Genomic DNA, 18,034 nt, shown 5'->3' with positions numbered 1-18,034 from the left:
CCTGAGCCAAAATCAAGAGTCAGATCTTTAACCAACTGAGCCACCCAGGTGTCCCTCACTATTTCATTGGATGGTCATTATATTTTGTATTCTTTGCAATATCTCCATAGACTTTTTTAAAAAAAATTTTTATGTCTTTATTTTGAGAGAGAGACAGAGAGTGAGCAGGGGAGGGGCAGCAAGACAGGGAGACACAGAATCCAAAGCAGGCTCCAGGCTCTGAGCTGTCAGCACAGAGCTCGATACGGGGCTTGAACCCATGGACTGTGAGATCATGACCTGAGTTGAAGTCAGATGCTTAACCGATTGAGCCACCCAGGTGATCCTCCATAGACTTTTAAAATAGTAGTAACTAGGAGCACCTCGGGTAGTTCAGTTGGCTGGGCATCTGAGTTTGGCTCAGGTCATGGTCTCAGGACTTGTGAGTTCAAGCCCCAAATCGGGCTCTGTGCTGACAGCTCAGAGCCTGGAGCCTGCTTCAGATTCTGTGTGTCTCTCTCTGCCCCTCCCCCCTTGCACTTGGTCTCTCTCTTAAAAATAAATAAACATTAAAAAATTTTTAAATAAAAGTGTAGTGACTAAAGACTGATTACAACCTATTAAATGTCTGACTAAAGCTGAGAAGGTGACACTTCCCTGCCCAGGTATCATAGATCATGTTTTCCCAAAACACTGACAACATTCTAGAACATAAGTTCCTAGTCTCTTGGTTTGTGTTGAATGCTTGTCTTCCTTTCTTATACAATTTAGAAGAATACCAACTTATAGTTATCCTTGATGTTCAACTTGTCTTTGGAGTAGCCCCTCTCTTGACTTAACTTCAGCTATTTGTGTTGATTTCTATTTTGTATAATATTAATATAGCTATACATAGCTTCTTTCATTACTATTGCCTGGTATATATATTTTTTACCCTTCATTTTTAACATTTTTTAAACGTTTGTTTATTTTTGGGAGAGCATGAGCAGGGGAGGGGTAGAAAGAGAATCCAAAGAGGACTCCACTCGGACAGCAGCAAGCCCAACTCAGGACTCAAACTTAAGAACTGTGAGATCATGACTTGAGCCAAATGAAGGCGCTTAGCTGATTGAGCCACCCAGATGCTCCAGTTTTTACCTTGTATCACTAGTTTTGTGTGTCTCTATTTACAGTGTGTAGCTATTTTTTAAATATTTGCAAAATGTTTTGGTTATGTTTGAACTTGTCAGAAATTATTTTTCTGTGCTTATTTATTTCCCCCTTTCCTATCTATGGTTATATTGACAGGTTTTTTTTTTCCCCTCTAGTGATAGGGAGATCTTACTCCTATACAAGTTCTGATGCCCACCAATAACGTTTGAACATAGTTATTAAAACCAACATTTAGGGGTGCCTGGGTGGCTGAGTCGGTTAGGCGTCTGACTTCAGCTCAGGTCATGACCTCATGCTTCATGGGTTCTAGCTGGGCATCGGGATCTGTGCTGACGGCTGGGAGCCTGGAGGCTGCTTCAGATCTGTGTCTCCTCTCTCTGTGCCCCTCCCCTGCTAATGCTCTCTTTCTCTCAAAAATGAATAAACACTAAAAATTTAAAAAAAAAACGCCAACATTTAGATGATATCCACGACACTCCTTCTCCCATCTCTAAGTATGGTGTTCTATAGCCATGCCTTCCTGCTTCTCCCCTTCCCTCCAATAGAGAGGCCTGAACTTTCCAGTTTTATGTGTGTATGTAAGGAAAGGTAATCCAAAGCATTTTAAAATAGTATTCTTGATCAACAAACCAAAATGGTTTACTAGTTTGTATCCCATTCTTTGGGAGATTAGTTAAAAGAATTGATTTGTCAAACCTTTCCTGGGCTCCTACCATGTGTCAGGCTCTGTACTGGGCTTAGGCATTGCAAAGATTAAGACACCTTTCCTGTCCTTAATTAAATGGGAGAATGAGATACACATTCAACTCAGGAGACTAGAGGCTTGGTGGTTTGGTGCACAGAGCGCCATGGGGAACTGACAGAGCTGGAACGCATCACACCACTTTCAAAAACTAAGATGCTGGCAGACACATCCACAGCAATTTCAAAGGTTCCTTCACTGTTTCGCTTCTCGTAGACCAGCCAGCAGAGAACTCAACCAGAGAACCTGCAGGACCTGCATGACAAGGAAAGCAAACAAACACTTTATGTGTGTTACCTCGGCCCTACGTCCCCTGCGGAGTCTATTTGGGCGGCGCCTACAATTCCCAGAATGCAACGCGGGGGTGGAGGCGGAAGCAGCTCGCCGGGTGGGGCCTGTGATTGGTGGTGAGACCTGGGCCAATGAAAAAAGGTGTTGTTAGGCAGTCTAAGAGAACCGGTCTGGGAGGGAGGAAGGTGGCAAGATGGTGTTGGAAAGCACTATGGTCTGGTGAGGCGCTGTCTCGGGGCCCCGGGGTGGGGCGGGACGGGGTGGGGGGCACGTGTCGCGCGGAGGCCGAGTGGGCCTGGGGTGGGGGTGGGGGGCCGGCGACGAGATGCGGCCCAGGGCCGGGAAGGAAGAAGCCGCATCGACTTCCTGAGTCATCCCAGGGCCCGGGAGAGGAGGATGGACCTGGAGTACCCCGAGTACCCGTCAGCTCTCGGACAGTCATTGATCGGCCGATCCCTGCTGCCTTGCTCTGTTCTAGCGTCGTCTTCCCTAGACCAGCCCCAGGTCTGCTGTATGTAGCCAGAGTCCTGCTTCTCAGACTCATCGTGATAGTCTTCTGCCCTCCACTTCTCAAAATAATGGAAGAGAAATTGTAAATTCTTTCCCAGCCCCACTTCCTCATCTCTATCTCCATTATCTGTCTCTGTATCCTCTTGAAAGACATTATTTGTAAATTGCTGTCTGTGTGTCAGGCATTAATTTACGTTATCTCACTAAACCTCACAACACTCCTAGGTAAATATCTGTCCATTTTACAGACAAAAATACCGAGGCTCAGCAGTTTTAAATGACTTACGCGAGCCAAGATTTTTTTTCAAAAAAATTATGTCTTTTATTTATTTTTTTATATTTTTAAAATATTTTGTTTATTTTTGATACAGAGAGAGACAGAGCATGAGTGGGGGAGGGGCATAGAAAGAAGGAGACACAGAACCGGAAGCAGGCTCCAGGCTCTGAGCTAGCTGTCAGCACAGAGCCTGATTCAGCTCGAACCCACAAACGTGAGATCTGACCTGAGCCGAAGTCAGAGGCTTAACCGACTGAGCCACCCAGGCGCCCCTTTTATTTATTTTTTGAGACAGAGAGACAGTGCGAGCAGGGGATGTCAGAAGGAGAGGGAGACACAGAATCCAAAGCAGGCTCCAGGCTCTGAGCTAGCTGTCAGCACAGAGCCTGATGCGGCGCTGGAACCCGCAAACCATGAGATCATGACCTGAGCCTAAGTAGGCGCTTAACTGACTGAGCCACCCAGGCGCCCCAACCTGAGCCAAGATTTAAACTCTAGGGTGTCTGACATTAAAGCTCTTATATGGTGAGGTAGATCTCTTAATCCATCTCGGACTTGGGCTGAGTATTTCATTATAAGTTGGATTAGAAGCTGAGGACATAAACTTTTGCAAAGTTTCAACAATTTCTTCGAAGTATGAGAATAGAATATAATAACGAAATAGTACACAAACACAAATCGCCAATTTGTTGGATGGAAGAGCCACCTAAGAGTTGTCTTATTATCATGGTGGAGGATAGCATTGCCAGATAAAATACAGGATGCATGGCTAAATTTGAATAGTTCACATAAAGAATAGTTTTTAGTATAAGAAATGGCTATAGGTATATCCCAAATATTGTATGGAACATATTTATACTAAAAACTAATTTTTTAAAATTATTTTTTAACATTGATTTTTGAGAGACAAGTGTGAGTGGGGGAGGGGCAGAGAGCGAGGGAGACACAGAATCTGAAGCAGGCTCCAGGCTCTGAGCTGTCAACACAGAGCCCAACGTGGGACTTGAACCCATGGACGTTGAGGTCCTGAGCTGAACTGAAGTCAGTCGCTTAACCAGCTGCACCCCCCCATATGCCCCAAAAGTTATTTGTTAGTTATCTGTAGTTCAAATTTAACTGGGAGTCTTACTTGTTTATTTGCCAAATCTGGGAACTTCTGAGAGAGAGCATATTTGAGTAGAAAAAGGACAGGTTTTGGAATGCAAAATCCTGTGGTTTTGGTGCTTACCAGCTGCATGTCCCTGAGAGTGTAGTAAATGACTCACTGGGAATAGTAGTGACCTCCACTTGCCTATAGCACCAGTGGGTTGTGACGGAGCCCTGGAAAGTGTACAGCACTGTCCATCTGTTAGTTGCAGAGTACTTGAGGTGTCCTCAAGAGGGAATTTCAGAGGGGCCTTGAAGGAATTTTGACAAACGTTGAGGAAAGACTGACAGATTGGGGGAAGGGCAGAAGCAAAGCTGCTCAAAAGTGTCAATGCCCAAGTTGTGGTTAGGAATTAGGAAATAGGCTAGTGTGACTTGATTATAAGGTGGTTGGTGTTAAGGTTGTTTCTTTTTTTGAGAGGTAGTTGGATGTCAAGTTCAGGAGGTTGACCTCTGTCTGGTACCATTCCACAGAGGAATTCTGAAAGAGTTCTTACCATGGGGAGGCAGAGCTGTTTACAAAATGGCGTTTAAGAATAGTGGCATGGGGTGCCTGGGTGGCTCAGTCGGTTAAGTGTCTGACTTTGGCTCAGGTTGTGATCTTGCTGCCGGTAAGCTTGAGCCCCGCGTCAGGTTCTGTGCTGACAGCTTAGAGCCTGGAGCCTGCTTCGGATTCTGCGTCTCCCTTTCTCTCTCTGCCCCTCCCGCACTCGTGCTGGTGCTCTTGCTCTCTCTCAAAAATTGACAACCATTTAAAAAAAAAAAGAATGTTGGCCTGGCTTGATGCATAGGAGGAAGGATTAGGTTTATAATGGGAGAGAGGCATATTGGTGACCAGTTGTAACAGTCCAGGCACAGAATAATAACGCGAGCCACTCCTTTTTTCTGTAGAGCCTCATAATCTGCTGTGCCCTAAAATTCTGTGGAGGAGTTTATTAAAACTTGCAAGTATTTGACTCTGCTCTCCATCTGCTGAGTCAGACTTTCAGCCAGGGAAGTCCAGGCATCTATATTCTTTTTTAAATGAAGACTTTAGGGAATAGGTGAAAATATTATAGGGGCGCCTGGATGGCTCAGTCGGTTAAGCCTCCGACTTCGGCTCAGTTCAGATCTCACATTCGTGGGTTCGAGCCCCGCATCAGGCTCTGTGCTGACGGCTAGCTCAGAGCCGGGAGCCTGCTTCCAGTTCTGTGTCTCCTTCTCTCTCTGCCCCTCCCCCTCTCATGCTCTGTCTCTCTCTGTATCAAAAATAAATACAACATTAAAAAAAATTTAAAGAAAAAAAGAAAATATTATAAGCCCTTATTTTCTTTTAATTTTTTAATGTTTATTTAATTCTGAGAGTGAGAGAGAGGGAAGCTGAGTGGGAGTGGGGGAGGGGCAGAGGGAGGGGAAGACACAGAATCTGAAGCAGGCTCCAGGCTCTGAGCTGTCAGCACAGAGCCTGACATGGAGTTCAAACTGATGAGCCATGAGATCATGACCTGAGCCAAAGTAAGCTGCCCAACCAACTGAGCTGCCCAGGTGCCCCTAAGCCCTTATTTTGAGATGGACTTTTTTGGGGGGAAATTATATACCTTTGAGCAAAAGTAGTCATGAAATAGATATATTAGGGTTACCTGGGTGGCTCAGTGGGTTGAGCCACCAACTTCAGCTCAGGTCATGATCTCGCGGTTTGTGGGTTCGAGCTCCGCATCAGGCACTGTCCTGACAGCTCGGAGCCTGGAGCCTGCTTCTGATTCTGTTCGCCCTCTCTCTCTGCCCCTTCCCCACTCATTCTCTGTTTCTGTCTTAATAATAAATAAACATTAAAAAAAAGAAATATATTCATACAAAAGTCAAGACCAGAAAAACTAACCAGTGTCCGTATACTGTTTTTAGGGATGCATACGTAGGTGTTGAGGCATCCGTGCTTTCAGTCCCACCCAACTGCCGTCACCCTCCCTGTGTTCTGATCGTGTCCGAGTGGGCGCTCTGCTGCCACATTGCCCACTGTCTGTCTCCCTACCGTGCACGTCCCCCTTGCCTTTCCTGCAGCCCTCAGCCATCTGCTACTCTTGCCCACAGTCCTTATACTTAGTAGCTGTCCCAGCTGGACAGCCCTCACAGTCTCCCTTGTTTTTTATATTTGGACTCACTACTGTATCTGAAGCTAGAGAGGCTGTTCCTTCCCGGCTGGGAGAATAATCAAAAACAGTGTATCAGGGAAAAAAAGAATGTAATGCATGGTCAGTCGAGTCAGCCTTTGACCTCCTGCCCATGGATGGAGTTTCCACTGTGAGAACTAGTCTGTTTTCCGTGCTTGTTCTTAGGCTCTGTACTAAGTACTTTCTATGAATTTTATCATCATAGCAATCCTGGACAAGTAAAAATTCATTTTGTAGATGAAGTACTTAGACCTTAGACAAATTCAGCAACTTCCTGAGGATTCTTGTATCACTAAGTAACAGATTGAGCATTTGGACCTGAACCAGAACACTGTTCTTTACTCCCATTTGTGTTTCTTAGAGTAGTTTCTTTTCTTTATTATCTCTCTTCATCATTTTTGGTTTATATTTCTTGCCAAAGGATACCAAAGAAAAAGATTGCTACCTGGCCAAGTTTTGTTTGCCGATGGAGATGACATGTCTCATGTAGGAGGACACTCCTTCTTCCCTTCAGCTCGGGAGGGCGGGGGGCAATCATTGACTGTTGACTGTTGGAGTTCCAGAGGATCTCCACAGCTGGGAACTGGTCCTGCTCAGGGCCTGTGTAATGGCTGCATCTCCCTGCCTTCTTGTGGTCTCTGGGAAGCTGGAGCTTGTATTTCAGAGTATCTGGGTTCCTTAGATGGGGATGAAGTGGAAGGATAGACCCCAAACCCATGAAACCTCATTTTTGCAGTTTAGTCCAGCTGCCAAAGCTGTTGAACATTTAACCAAGCGATTGCATTGTGCTTTCCTGCATACAGTTCTGCTTATCACGTATTATTTTATAAATATTTTCTACTTTGAGGATACTCCCATTTTACTTATTTATTTAATTTATTATTATTATTTTTAATTTTTTGGGGTTGTTTATTTTTGAAGGAAAGAGAGAGAGCGTGAGTGGGGGAGGAGCAGAGAAAGAGGGAGACACAGAATCCGAAGCAGGCTCTGGGCTCTGAGTGGTCAGCACAGAGCCTGACGTAGGGCTCGAACTCACAAACCATGAGATCATGACCTCCGCCGTAGTCGGATGCTTAACCGACTGAGCCACCCAGGCACCCCGGGATACTCCCATTTTAAAGGCAAATTTAGAGGCACCTGGATGGCTCAGTCGGTTGAGCGTCTGACTTCGGCTCAGGTCATGATCTCATGGTTTGTGGGTTTGAGCCCCACATTGGGCTCTGTGCTGACAGTTCAGAGCCTAGAGCCTGCTTCTAATTTTGTATGTCCCTCTCTCTCTGCCCCTCCCCTGTTCATGATCTGTCTCTCTCTGTTTCTCAAAAATAAATAAATGTTAAAAGAATTTTTTTTAAATAAAGGCAAATTTAGAATATACATCCATGGGAATGCTTGATAATACGTGCCGCTTAAGAGAAGGTGGTCATGGGGTCTGAGTGGATCTCAGTGTTTGATGCTTATCAGAATCAGTCGTGAAGATTTTAATTTTGTTTCCTCCTCCTGTCGTTTTGTGTCTCTAAGTCTGGTGTAATGCTCGGAAGTCTGTGTGTGTGTGTGTGTGTGTGTGTGTGTGCGCACGTGCGCACGTGCATATGTTAACGTCCTGCTGTGCGTTGCAATGTCCCTCAGAGGAGAAGTGTTACAGGGAGGTTAGGGGTCCCTGGAACTAGAGAGAATGTGTCAGAGAGACCCTACAACATGTCTTCTTCCCCTTCCTTCTCTCCTAATCTGACAGTGTGGACAACAGTGAGTACATGCGGAATGGGGACTTCTTACCCACCCGGCTGCAGGCCCAGCAAGATGCAGTCAACATAGTATGTCACTCCAAGACCCGCAGCAACCCTGAGAACAACGTGGGCCTCATCACACTGGCCAAGTACATGGGGCGGAAGAGGAGGGGGCTTGGTAGGTGGGCGGGTGGTTTCCCGCATGTGACCCCCTGGGGTGTCCAGGCTGCCAGCCTTTTGTAGGTTCTGTAAAGTTGGGTTTGCCTGTCAACCCTCCTAGAGTGGCTTCTTCACTATGCAGTGGAAATGAAAATCGCAACCTGAGTTTAATATTAATCTGAATTTAATACAGTTATGAAACTAAATCTTCTGTAGTGAGATTTCACAATATATTTTTAAGTCCATGAGGGGCACCTGGGTGGCTCAGTCGGTTAAGCCTCCGGCTTCGGCTCAGATCAGAGCTCACGTTCGTGGGTTCGAGCCCTGCGTCAGGCTCTGTGCTGACAGCTAGCTCAGAGCCTGGAGCCTGCTTCCGGTTCTGTGTCTCCTTCTCTCTCTGCCCCTCCCCCTCTCATGCTCTGTCTCTCTCTGTATCAAAAGTAAATAAAACATTAAAAAAAATTAGAAAAAAAACACCTAGTATTTAAAAAAAATAATAATAATAATAATAAAGTCCATGAAAAACGATTCTGGATAAGGGATAAGTATGTATCACACATCGTCTTACCCTAAAAGTGATTTGTTTTAAGAGCTGACAATCCTCTGGGGAGTAACCCCGTCCCGGCATACATGTGGTCAGCTGGCGGATGGGCGGGAGAGATGCTCTGTAGCGTTGAGCTGGAGGGGCCTCGTGTTGTCCCCCAGAGGGCAGGGTAACGTGAGAGGAATTCACGGGAAGTTGAGAGCCAGAGGACAAGTTCGCAAAATCAACCACTTATTTCCTGTGCTCATATCTTCTACATACTAGGCGTTTTTTTCCACTTTTATTGAGATATGATTGACCTATAACATGGCATAAGTTTAAGGTATGAAACATAACGATTTGATATATGTAAATATTGTGAAAATGATCACCACACTAAGTTTAGTTGACACCCATATCGCATGTAGTCACAAAATTTTCTTTGCTTGTGATGAGAACTTTTAAGATAACACTGGGCATTTGATTAAGAAAGGTAGAGATTACAGTTATTATCAAGGTCTCTAAAGAAAAGTCATCTTGGCTTATACAGTAGAGCTTTTGATCCATGTTGGGCTTAGAACTTACTTTTTTTTTTAAAGGAAAGCTTCATTTCTTTTTTTTTTTAATGTTTTATTTATTTTTGATACAGAGAAAGACGGAGCATGAGAGGGGGAGGGGCAGGGAGAGAGGGAGACACAGAATCAGAAGCAGGCTCCAGGCTCTGAGCTAGCTGTCAGCACAGAGCCTGACGTGGGGCCCAAACCCACGAATGTGAGATCTGACCTGAGCCGAAGTCGGAGGCTTAACCGACTGAGCCACCCAGGCGCCCCAGAACTTACTTTAAAAAAAAAAAAAAAGAAAAGATGGGGGCACCTGGGTGGCTCGGTTGGACTTTGGCTCAGGTCATGATCTCATGGTTCGTGGGTTCGAGCCCCGCATTGGGCTCTGTGCTGACAACTAGCTCAGAGCCTGGAGCCTGTCTTTGGATTCTGTGCCTCCCTGTCTCTCTGACCCTCCTCTGCTCATGCTGTCTCTCCCTCAAAAATAAATAAAACATTAAAAAAAAGAAAAGAAAAGATGAGTCAAATACAGTTTTAGAGGCACTTGTCCTGACCTGAAATCACAGAATCCCTTTCCCTACATCGCAGTGACTGTGAAGTGCTGACCACACTCACCCCTGACACCGGCCGCATCCTATCCAAGCTCCACACTGTCCAACCCAAGGGCAAGATCACCTTCTGCACTGGCATCCGTGTGGCCCATGTGAGTCCTACTGGATCCCTTTGACTATTTCTCCCTGTTCTGAGGTTCTGCCCCCAGTGTTGTTCTTTTCTCCCTGGAGTAGTGAGCCGGACCCAGAGCAGGGGATTGAGAGGACTCAGAAACGAGTAGAAAGGATACAGTGGGATGAATTCCAGGAGCAGTGATGATGGTGGGGGAAAGACCCCTGGAATTAAAACTCAGCTCTCTTCCTCATCTACACAGAGGCCCAGCATGGAGGAAGGGGGCAGGGGGATGAGACCCTCCTGTGTCTAATGTGTGTGAGATGATGGTGGACTTGAGGAACTGCAAGGAAAGAAGCAGAGTGACAGGGAGAGAGCTAGGTGATCCTCTGGCTGACCGAGAGAACTCCCTCTTTCTTTACAAGCTGGCTTTGAAGCACCGACAGGGCAAGAATCACAAGATGCGCATCATTGCCTTCGTGGGCAGCCCCGTGGAGGACAACGAGAAGGATGTGAGTCCCGGTACAGCCAGGGGATTTGGGAATGGGGCTTCTCCGGCCTTCGGAGAGCTGGGCAGAGGCAGCACCTCCATCGCTTTGGGGGAAAGGCTGATATGCAGAATTCAGTGTTTCTGTTGGGGAGTCGTGGGGAGGTCAGCCAATTTTCGTATGCTTTTGTATATCATTGCCCCTCGTGGCGTGGAACCGATTTCCTCGTTTCTCTTCCCTCTTCCTAGCTGGTGAAACTGGCTAAACGTCTCAAGAAGGAAAAAGTAAATGTTGACATTATCAATTTTGGGGAAGAGGTGAGTAAGGACGGGTTGGGGGCATGGACTTGATTTGGTTATAAACAGGACAGTCCTTACCCAGGGGAGTGCCTGCACTGTCAGAGAGTGGCAGCAGACAGGAGCTGAAGTGGTAGAAGTCGGGAGCAGGGCAGGCAGGAGCACCTCTGTGTCCTTCCCTCTCCCAGGAAGTGAACACAGAGAAGCTGACGGCGTTTGTAAACACACTGAATGGCAAAGATGGTACTGGTTCTCATCTGGTGACCGTCCCCCCGGGGCCCAGCCTGGCCGATGCCCTCATCAGTTCTCCAATTCTGGCCGGTGAAGGTGGTGCCATGCTGGGTCTTGGTGCCAGTGACTTTGAATTTGGAGTGGACCCCAGCGCTGACCCTGAGCTGGCCCTGGTGAGCAAACCCTGACCTCAGGCAGAGGCCGGATCCTTCATCCTCCTTCCTCACACCCCCACACGCCACATAGTTTCTCTGGGTCTAGACTGTCCTGGACGCCCTTGCTCATTTTCCCATGCTCTCTTCGGGGCCCTCTTCCCCTTAATTCTGTGGGATCTCTGTGGGCACCTGTGTCAGTCTCTCTTCCTTGCTTGTAGTTAAAGCGCAGGCCTCTTCCAAATCCTTCCTTTCCCTATACCATCTCTCTCTCTCTTTTTTTTTTTTTTTTATGTTTTTTATTTTTGAAGGAGAGAGAGACAGCATGAGTGGGGCAGGGGCAGAGAGAGAGGGAGACACAGAATCTGAAGCAGGCTCCAGCTCTGAGCTGTCAGCACAGAGCCCGTTGTGGGGTTTGAACTCATGAACTATGAAATCATGACCTGAGCTGAAGTCAGATGCTTAACTGACTTGAGCCACCCAGGAACCCCTCACCTGTATCACCTCTTACCTCCCAGGTTCCTCCCTATGTGCATAAACCAAAAATTGCCTTTCGGGGGCTTGCCCAGCGCCTGCGAGGAGGGGGGCAGAACGTCTGACCTTGCCCCGCTTTTTGCCAGGCCCTGCGTGTCTCTATGGAAGAGCAGCGGCAGCGGCAGGAGGAGGAGGCCCGGCGGGCGGCTGCAGCCTCTGCTGCCGAGGCCGGGATTGCCACAGCCGGGGCTGAAGGTGCAGGGTGGGGCCCAAGGGTGCCTGTGGGCCGGGATGGAGATGCTGGTGGCAGAGGGGAGGCCCTGCAGCCCGGGGATATACAGGCCGGGGAGACAGTTCAGGACCACCACACCTGCTCTGCTCTTCCACTTTTTCCAGACTCAGACGACGCCCTGCTGAAGATGACCATCGGCCAGCAGGAGTTTGGTCGCACTGGGCTCCCTGACCTCAGCAGTATGACCGAGGAGGAGCAGATTGCCTATGCCATGCAGATGTCCTTGCAGGGTGCAGGTGAGCAAGGGCCCGGCACATGGCACGTCGGCTGAGATGGGGTCCCGAAGTGGAGCTCAACCCACTGACCTCTCTTCCTCAGAGTTTGGCCAGGCAGAGTCCACTGACCTCGATGCCGCTTCAGCCATGGACACATCCGAGCCCGCCAAGGTGAGGGCCAGTAGAGACTCCCCGCCCCGCTTAGAGCCCCCGGTGGTCAGGCCCTCAAGCCGTCCAGGCCGGAAACCATTCTTCAGGGTTTCACACGTGAGCTTTTTGAGGGGCACAGGAGAGAAACACATGGATATTGCTAAGGGCATAGAATGCTCACAGTCAAGGTCGAGTAAATGTCCTCGTGTTCTGGAATTGCCCTTCTGTTTTGGTGGGAGCAGTGTGGACCGGTGTGTAGGATATCGTCTTCCCCCGGAGGTGGACGAGGGTGTAAGGCGGAAAAAAAGAGTGGGTGTCTGAGCGAGAAGTCTGAGTATGCCGGCGTGGGGTTTTGTTCTGTACGCGCACAAGCCAGCTTCCAGTTTCTCTGGTCAGTGCCAGTGTGGGGGCTCATGTGTACGTAGGCCCCGGATGCTCTTCTCAGGCGTGGCCTGGGCCCCATGCAGTCCGGTGAGGGGAGGCCCCTGGATGCCCGGCACCGGCCCCAAGCCCGCGCTGCCCTTTTCCAGGAGGAGGACGATTATGATGTGATGCAGGACCCCGAGTTCCTGCAGAGCGTCCTGGAGAACCTGCCAGGTGTGGATCCCAACAACGAAGCCATTCGAAATGCCATGGGGTCCCTGGCCTCCCAGGCCAACAAGGATGGCAAGAAGGACAAGAAGGAGGAGGACAAGAAATGAGATGGGGAAGGGGTGGCTGAGCCCGGGGCTGGGTAGGTTGGGACGGGGTATAGGCTTAGATATGTTATCTGTAACCGTTAGAGCCCAAATAAAGCTTGGCAACTTTTGTTTCTTTTTTGCTTCCAGTAGTGGTAGGTGTGTGGGAGGGGGGAGGCATGCTGGGGCAAAGAGAGCGTCCCCTGTCGAGTCCTCAGGACTCTAATTGATTTTTTTAAAGGTTGTGTGAGCAGGGGAAGTGCGGAGGGAGAGGGAGACCCAGAATCTGAAGCAGGTTCCAGGCTCCGAGCTGTCAGCACAGAGCCCGATGCTGGGCTCGAACTCAGAAACTGTGAGCCGAAGTCAGTGGTCCAGCTGACTGAGCCACCCAGGCAACCTTCTAATTAATTAATTTACTTATTTGTTAATTAAAAATAAAACAGTACTGGCCTTTGGAGATTTGAGTCTAGAGCAGGGCCGGCCTGGAAATGTGTTTCCACACTTCTGATAAGTGCCCAAAGAGGGCCATGTACAAGGCATCATGAGAACTGGAGAAAGGGCCAAACCCTTTGTATCTGAGAAGGCTCCAGGAGGTAACATCTGAGGCCTCCAACAGGGCGGAATGTTCTTCAGGCAACAGGGAAGAGGTGGAGATGTTTCCTGTCAGCGGGAACCATATGTGCTGATGGCACAGAGGTGCTTGCGAAGGAGTGAGTAGCTCAGAAACTGGTTGGGTGAGTGTCAGGAGGCAGAAGGTGTGCACAGTCCCACCGTGGAAGACCATGCACCCTGGAGGCCTGCCTTCCACAAGGTGGGGTCTGTGAAGTCACAGGGTGAACCCGTCCATCTCCTTGGAGCGCCACCTTTAGAGGAATGTTTTGTAGGATATGAAATAGAGTGCAAAATTCACAGAATCCCAAAGCAACTTACTCAACGAGAGGAGATATTTACAAATGATATGTCTGATAAGGGGTTACTGTCCAAAATTTATAAAGGACTTCTACAATTCAGGGCACCTAGGTGGCTCAGCCTGTTAAGTGTCTGACTTTGGCGTAAGTCATGATCTTGTGATTCGTGAGTTCAAGCCCCACATCTGACTCTGCATTGACAGTGTGGAGCCTGCTTGGGATTCTCGGTCTCCCTCTCTCTATCTGCTCCCCCCACACTTGCATTCTCTCTCTCAAAATTAATAAACTTTAAAAAAAATTAAAAAGAACTTAAGAACTTCTACAGCTCAACACCAAAAAAAGGAAAAAAAAAAAACAACCCAAAGACAAAAAACCAACACTGACTAACCAATGGGAAGAGGACCTGAATGGACATTTCTTCAAAGACCTACAAATGGTCGATACATGAAAAGATGCTCAACATCACCAATCGTAAGGGAAATGCAAATCAAAACCACAATGAGATCTCCTCTATACTTGTCAGAAGGACTTGTATCAAAAAGCTAAGTGTGGACAAGGATGTGAAGAGATTCACATCAAGGAATATAAATTGTAATTACAAGGAATGTAAATTGGTAATATTGTGGAAACCGGGTGGAGGTTCCTCAATTAGAAGTACCATATAATACAGTAATTCAACTACTGGGTATTTATCCAAAGAACACAGAAATACTTAGTTGAAAAGATACATGCACCTGTTTATTACAGTATTATTTATATTAGCCAAGATGTGGAAGCAACCCAATCAGTGGAGGAATGGATGAAGATGTGAGATATGTATGTATATATACATACATGTATGTGAGATGTGCACACGCACGCACACACACTGGAATTCGGCCATAGGAAAGGGCGAGGTCTTGCCATTTACAATAACAGGGACAGACCTGGAAGGGATAAAGCTAAGTGAAATAAGAGACAAATAGGATTTCACTTGTATGTGGATCTTTTTTTTTTAATGTTCTTTTAATGTTTGTTTATTTCTGAGAGAGAGAGAGAGAGAGCATGAGCAGGGGAGGGGCAGAGAGAGAGAGAGAGAGAGAGAGAGAGAGAGAGAGAGAGAGTGACCAAATTCAAAGCAGGCTCCACTCTCTGAGCTGTCAGCACAGAGCCTGACGTGGAGCCCAAACGCATGAACCGTGAGATCATGACCTGAGCCAAAGTCGGATGCCCAACCAACTGAGCCACCCAGGCGCCCCATCACTTACATGTGGATCTTAAAAAAAGGAGCAAACACCCAAAAAGCAGAAATAGACCTATAAATACAGAAAACACTGGTGGTTTGCCATAGGGGTGGAGGTTGGGGGATGGGCAAAACAGGTGACAGGAACTGGGAGGTTCAGGCTGAGTTATGGACTGAAAAAGTCACAGGGAAGAAAGGCACAGCATATGGAGTATAGTCAATGGTATTGTGTTAGTGTTGTGTGGTGACAGCAGCTACGCTTGTGAGTACAGCGTGTAGACTTATTGAACCACCATATTGTACATCTGAAACTAACTGTGTCAGCTATACTTCGTTTTTTAAAAAATCACAGGTCGGGGGAGCTGGGAAAATGAGTGGTGGGCACTGAGGAGGGCGTTTGTTGGGATGAGCACTGGGTAAGCCAATTTAACAATAAATGATATTCATTTAAAAACGTGATTCATCTCTTACATATGCTATCCAGTGCTTATCCCTAAAAGTGGCCCCCTTAATCCCCATCACCCATTTAACCCCCCCCACCAGCCCCCCCACTTCCAGCAACCCTCAGTTTGTTCCCTGTATTCTCTTATGGTTTGCCTCTGTTATTATTTTTCCTTCCCTTCCCCTCTGTTCATCTGTTGAGTTTGTCAAATTCCACATATGAGTGAAATCGTATCATATCTGTCTTTCACTGACTAGTTTTGCTTAGCATAATACCCAGCCACGTTGTTGGAAATAGCAGGATTTCATTCTTTCTCATCGCCAAGTAGAATTCCATTGTGTGCACAAGCCACATCTTAATCCATTTATCAGTGGATGGACATTTGGGTTCTTTCCATATTGGCTCTTGTTGCTAGTTCTGTAACCATTGGGGTACATGTGCCCTTTCAAATCAGCATTTTTATATCCTTTGGATAAATGAGATGGATGATGATAGTATTTTTTTCACTGTATATCAGAATTGTGTATTGTAATGTGCCAGCATTTGGAAGATCTGCTTTACACATTGAACCAATAGCCTCCAAATGATCTGTTCCAAATGCAGGAAAAAGCAATGGATTCAAATGTAACAGATTACAAAAAGTTCATCTATATGGTTTCAGATTCTATGTTGCAAGTAACCTTTAAGAAACTACTATTTGTCAAGTTTGGGTATGATAGAAAAAATACCCACTGCTATCTGAAAAAGCTAGAGAAATATGCCTACTTTGAATCACTAAATTCTACATGTGAAACTAATATACCACTATATACAAACTAATGGAATTAAAATCTAAAAAAAGAAAGGAAGAAAGAAAGAGAGAAAGAGGAAAAGGAAGAAAGAAAAAAGAGAGAAAGATGCTTCCATTTTTTCCAACAACACATTTGTGAGACCAGATTTTCTTTATATTCTTCAACCAAAACAATATATTGCAACAATCTGAGAATCCAGTTGTCTTCTATCAACAAGATATTAAAAAGATTTGCAAAAATGTAAAAAAGTATATCCATCTTGTTAAATGTTTGGTTTGAAAAATAGTTATTTTTTCATAAAAACTAAGGAATATTAACATGTAATGGGTTTGTTGTGATTTTAAATAAATTAATATTTAAAATCTTTCTCAGTTTTAATTCCTAATGTAATAAATATCTATGTATTCTACGTACACAAAAGCCTTGTAGGAATCTTCCATTTTAGAGAGTGAGAAGAGATTCCTGAGGCCAAAAAGTTAGAGAACCGTTGTTCTATACAGCTCTGAAGTGATGGAGCAGAGGACAGACCCCAGGAAGTTTGGCTGTAGAGTCCCTGCCTTTTTTTTTAAGTAGGTTCCAGGCCTAGTGTGGGGCTGGAACTCATGATCCCCAAGATCACACGTCATGTGCTCTACTAACTGAGCCAGCCAGGTGCCCTTGTAGGGTCCACGGTCTTACATTATATCAATCATTTCCTTCTTTGTACAAGCACTGGCAAGACATAAATAAGAATGTCATAGTATTTATTTCTGGAGGATAGAAATTTGCAGTGCAGTAAAACATGTAAAAATAACTTCACTTGATTGAAAATAACTTCCTTGGGGCACCTGAGTGGCTCAGTTGGTTAACTGTCTGACTCTTGATTTTGGCTCAGGTCATGATCCCAGAGTCATGGGATCAAACTTTGTGTTGTGCTCCACTCTGAATGTGGAGTCTGCTTAAGATTTCTCTGTCTCTTCTCTCTCTCTCTCTCTCTCTCCTTCCTTCCCTCCTCTCTCTCTCCCCTGTTCATGCCCTTCTCAAAAGAATTTCCCTCATTTTCTTTTACAATTAGCTTCTTCCTTGCTTCCATTTTTCAAGAGCAAAGACCTCATAATCTATCATTTAAACCACTGTCTTGGCAGTAACTTCATCTCTCAAGTTCCTTTTTACTCCCCACAAGCCAAGCTGAACCCCAATCCTGAACTGATCCTCAGCTATCTGCTTTTCAACTTTTTCATCTTGACTTCTGAGGTTCAGAGAGATCAGGTAATTTGGCCAAGGACTTAGCTAATGAAGGGGCAGAACCAGAATCAAAACCCAGGTCTATCTCCCTGGAAGGTGCCCTCACCATGAAACAGCCCTTCCCCGTTCTCAGCAGCCCTCAGTGACCTTGGTCAACCATGTCACCATTTCCGTGCAAGCAATCATGTCACACCTTGGTCTACTCCCCCATCACTCAGCAGAAGATACCACCTTTTTGCTTCTGAGTCCCTTCTCCCCATCCTCCTCTGCCACCTCCTGGCATCAGTCATGACCTCACTCCAGAGTCTCTTCTGTCTTCAACACCTGCCCTGGCCGTGCTTTCCTCTCATTGGACACGCATCAAGCCCACACCACCAATAACCTTATCTGAAACTGTAGTTTGACATTTTATCTTACAATGAACATCTGTTTTCTTTACAAAAACAAAACCCATGGATTCTTTATTGACATGGTAAATGCTCATGATGTATGAAATAAAACAAGCATCCTTCAAAGTAGCCAATTTTTATTTACACATATGGTGAGTGAGTGAAAGGACAATCACCTAGGGATGAAGAGTTGTCACCTGTCAGCTGAAT

The 18,034-nt window shown here is 46.3% G+C and overlaps 1 protein-coding gene across 2 annotated transcripts; it reads left to right on the top strand.

The window, feature by feature from the left end:
- The first annotated feature begins 2,300 nt into the window (after nt 1-2,300).
- Nucleotides 2,301-12,984, top strand: PSMD4 (proteasome 26S subunit, non-ATPase 4). 2 transcript variants are annotated; one of them, XM_029949549.1, is made up of 10 exons: nt 2,301-2,383; nt 7,977-8,117; nt 9,799-9,913; nt 10,299-10,385; nt 10,610-10,645; nt 10,846-11,061; nt 11,661-11,769; nt 11,911-12,042; nt 12,125-12,192; nt 12,702-12,984. In XM_029949549.1, exons 1-10 carry the CDS (start codon nt 2,358-2,360, stop codon nt 12,870-12,872), a joined length of 1,101 nt encoding a protein of 366 aa, XP_029805409.1. In that variant the 5' UTR covers nt 2,301-2,357; the 3' UTR covers nt 12,873-12,984. The 2 variants fall into 2 exon arrangements, with proteins under 2 accessions (XP_029805409.1, XP_029805408.1); XM_029949548.1 differs by having other exon boundaries at nt 10,610-10,678.
- The last annotated feature ends 5,050 nt before the right edge of the window (nt 12,985-18,034 follow it).

This window comes from Suricata suricatta, chromosome 8, assembly GCF_006229205.1.
Source record: "Suricata suricatta isolate VVHF042 chromosome 8, meerkat_22Aug2017_6uvM2_HiC, whole genome shotgun sequence".
Taxonomy (NCBI): Eukaryota; Metazoa; Chordata; class Mammalia; order Carnivora; family Herpestidae; genus Suricata; species Suricata suricatta.
Note: the sequence above shows the minus strand (reverse complement) of the source record. Positions and strands in the feature narration are given on the sequence as shown.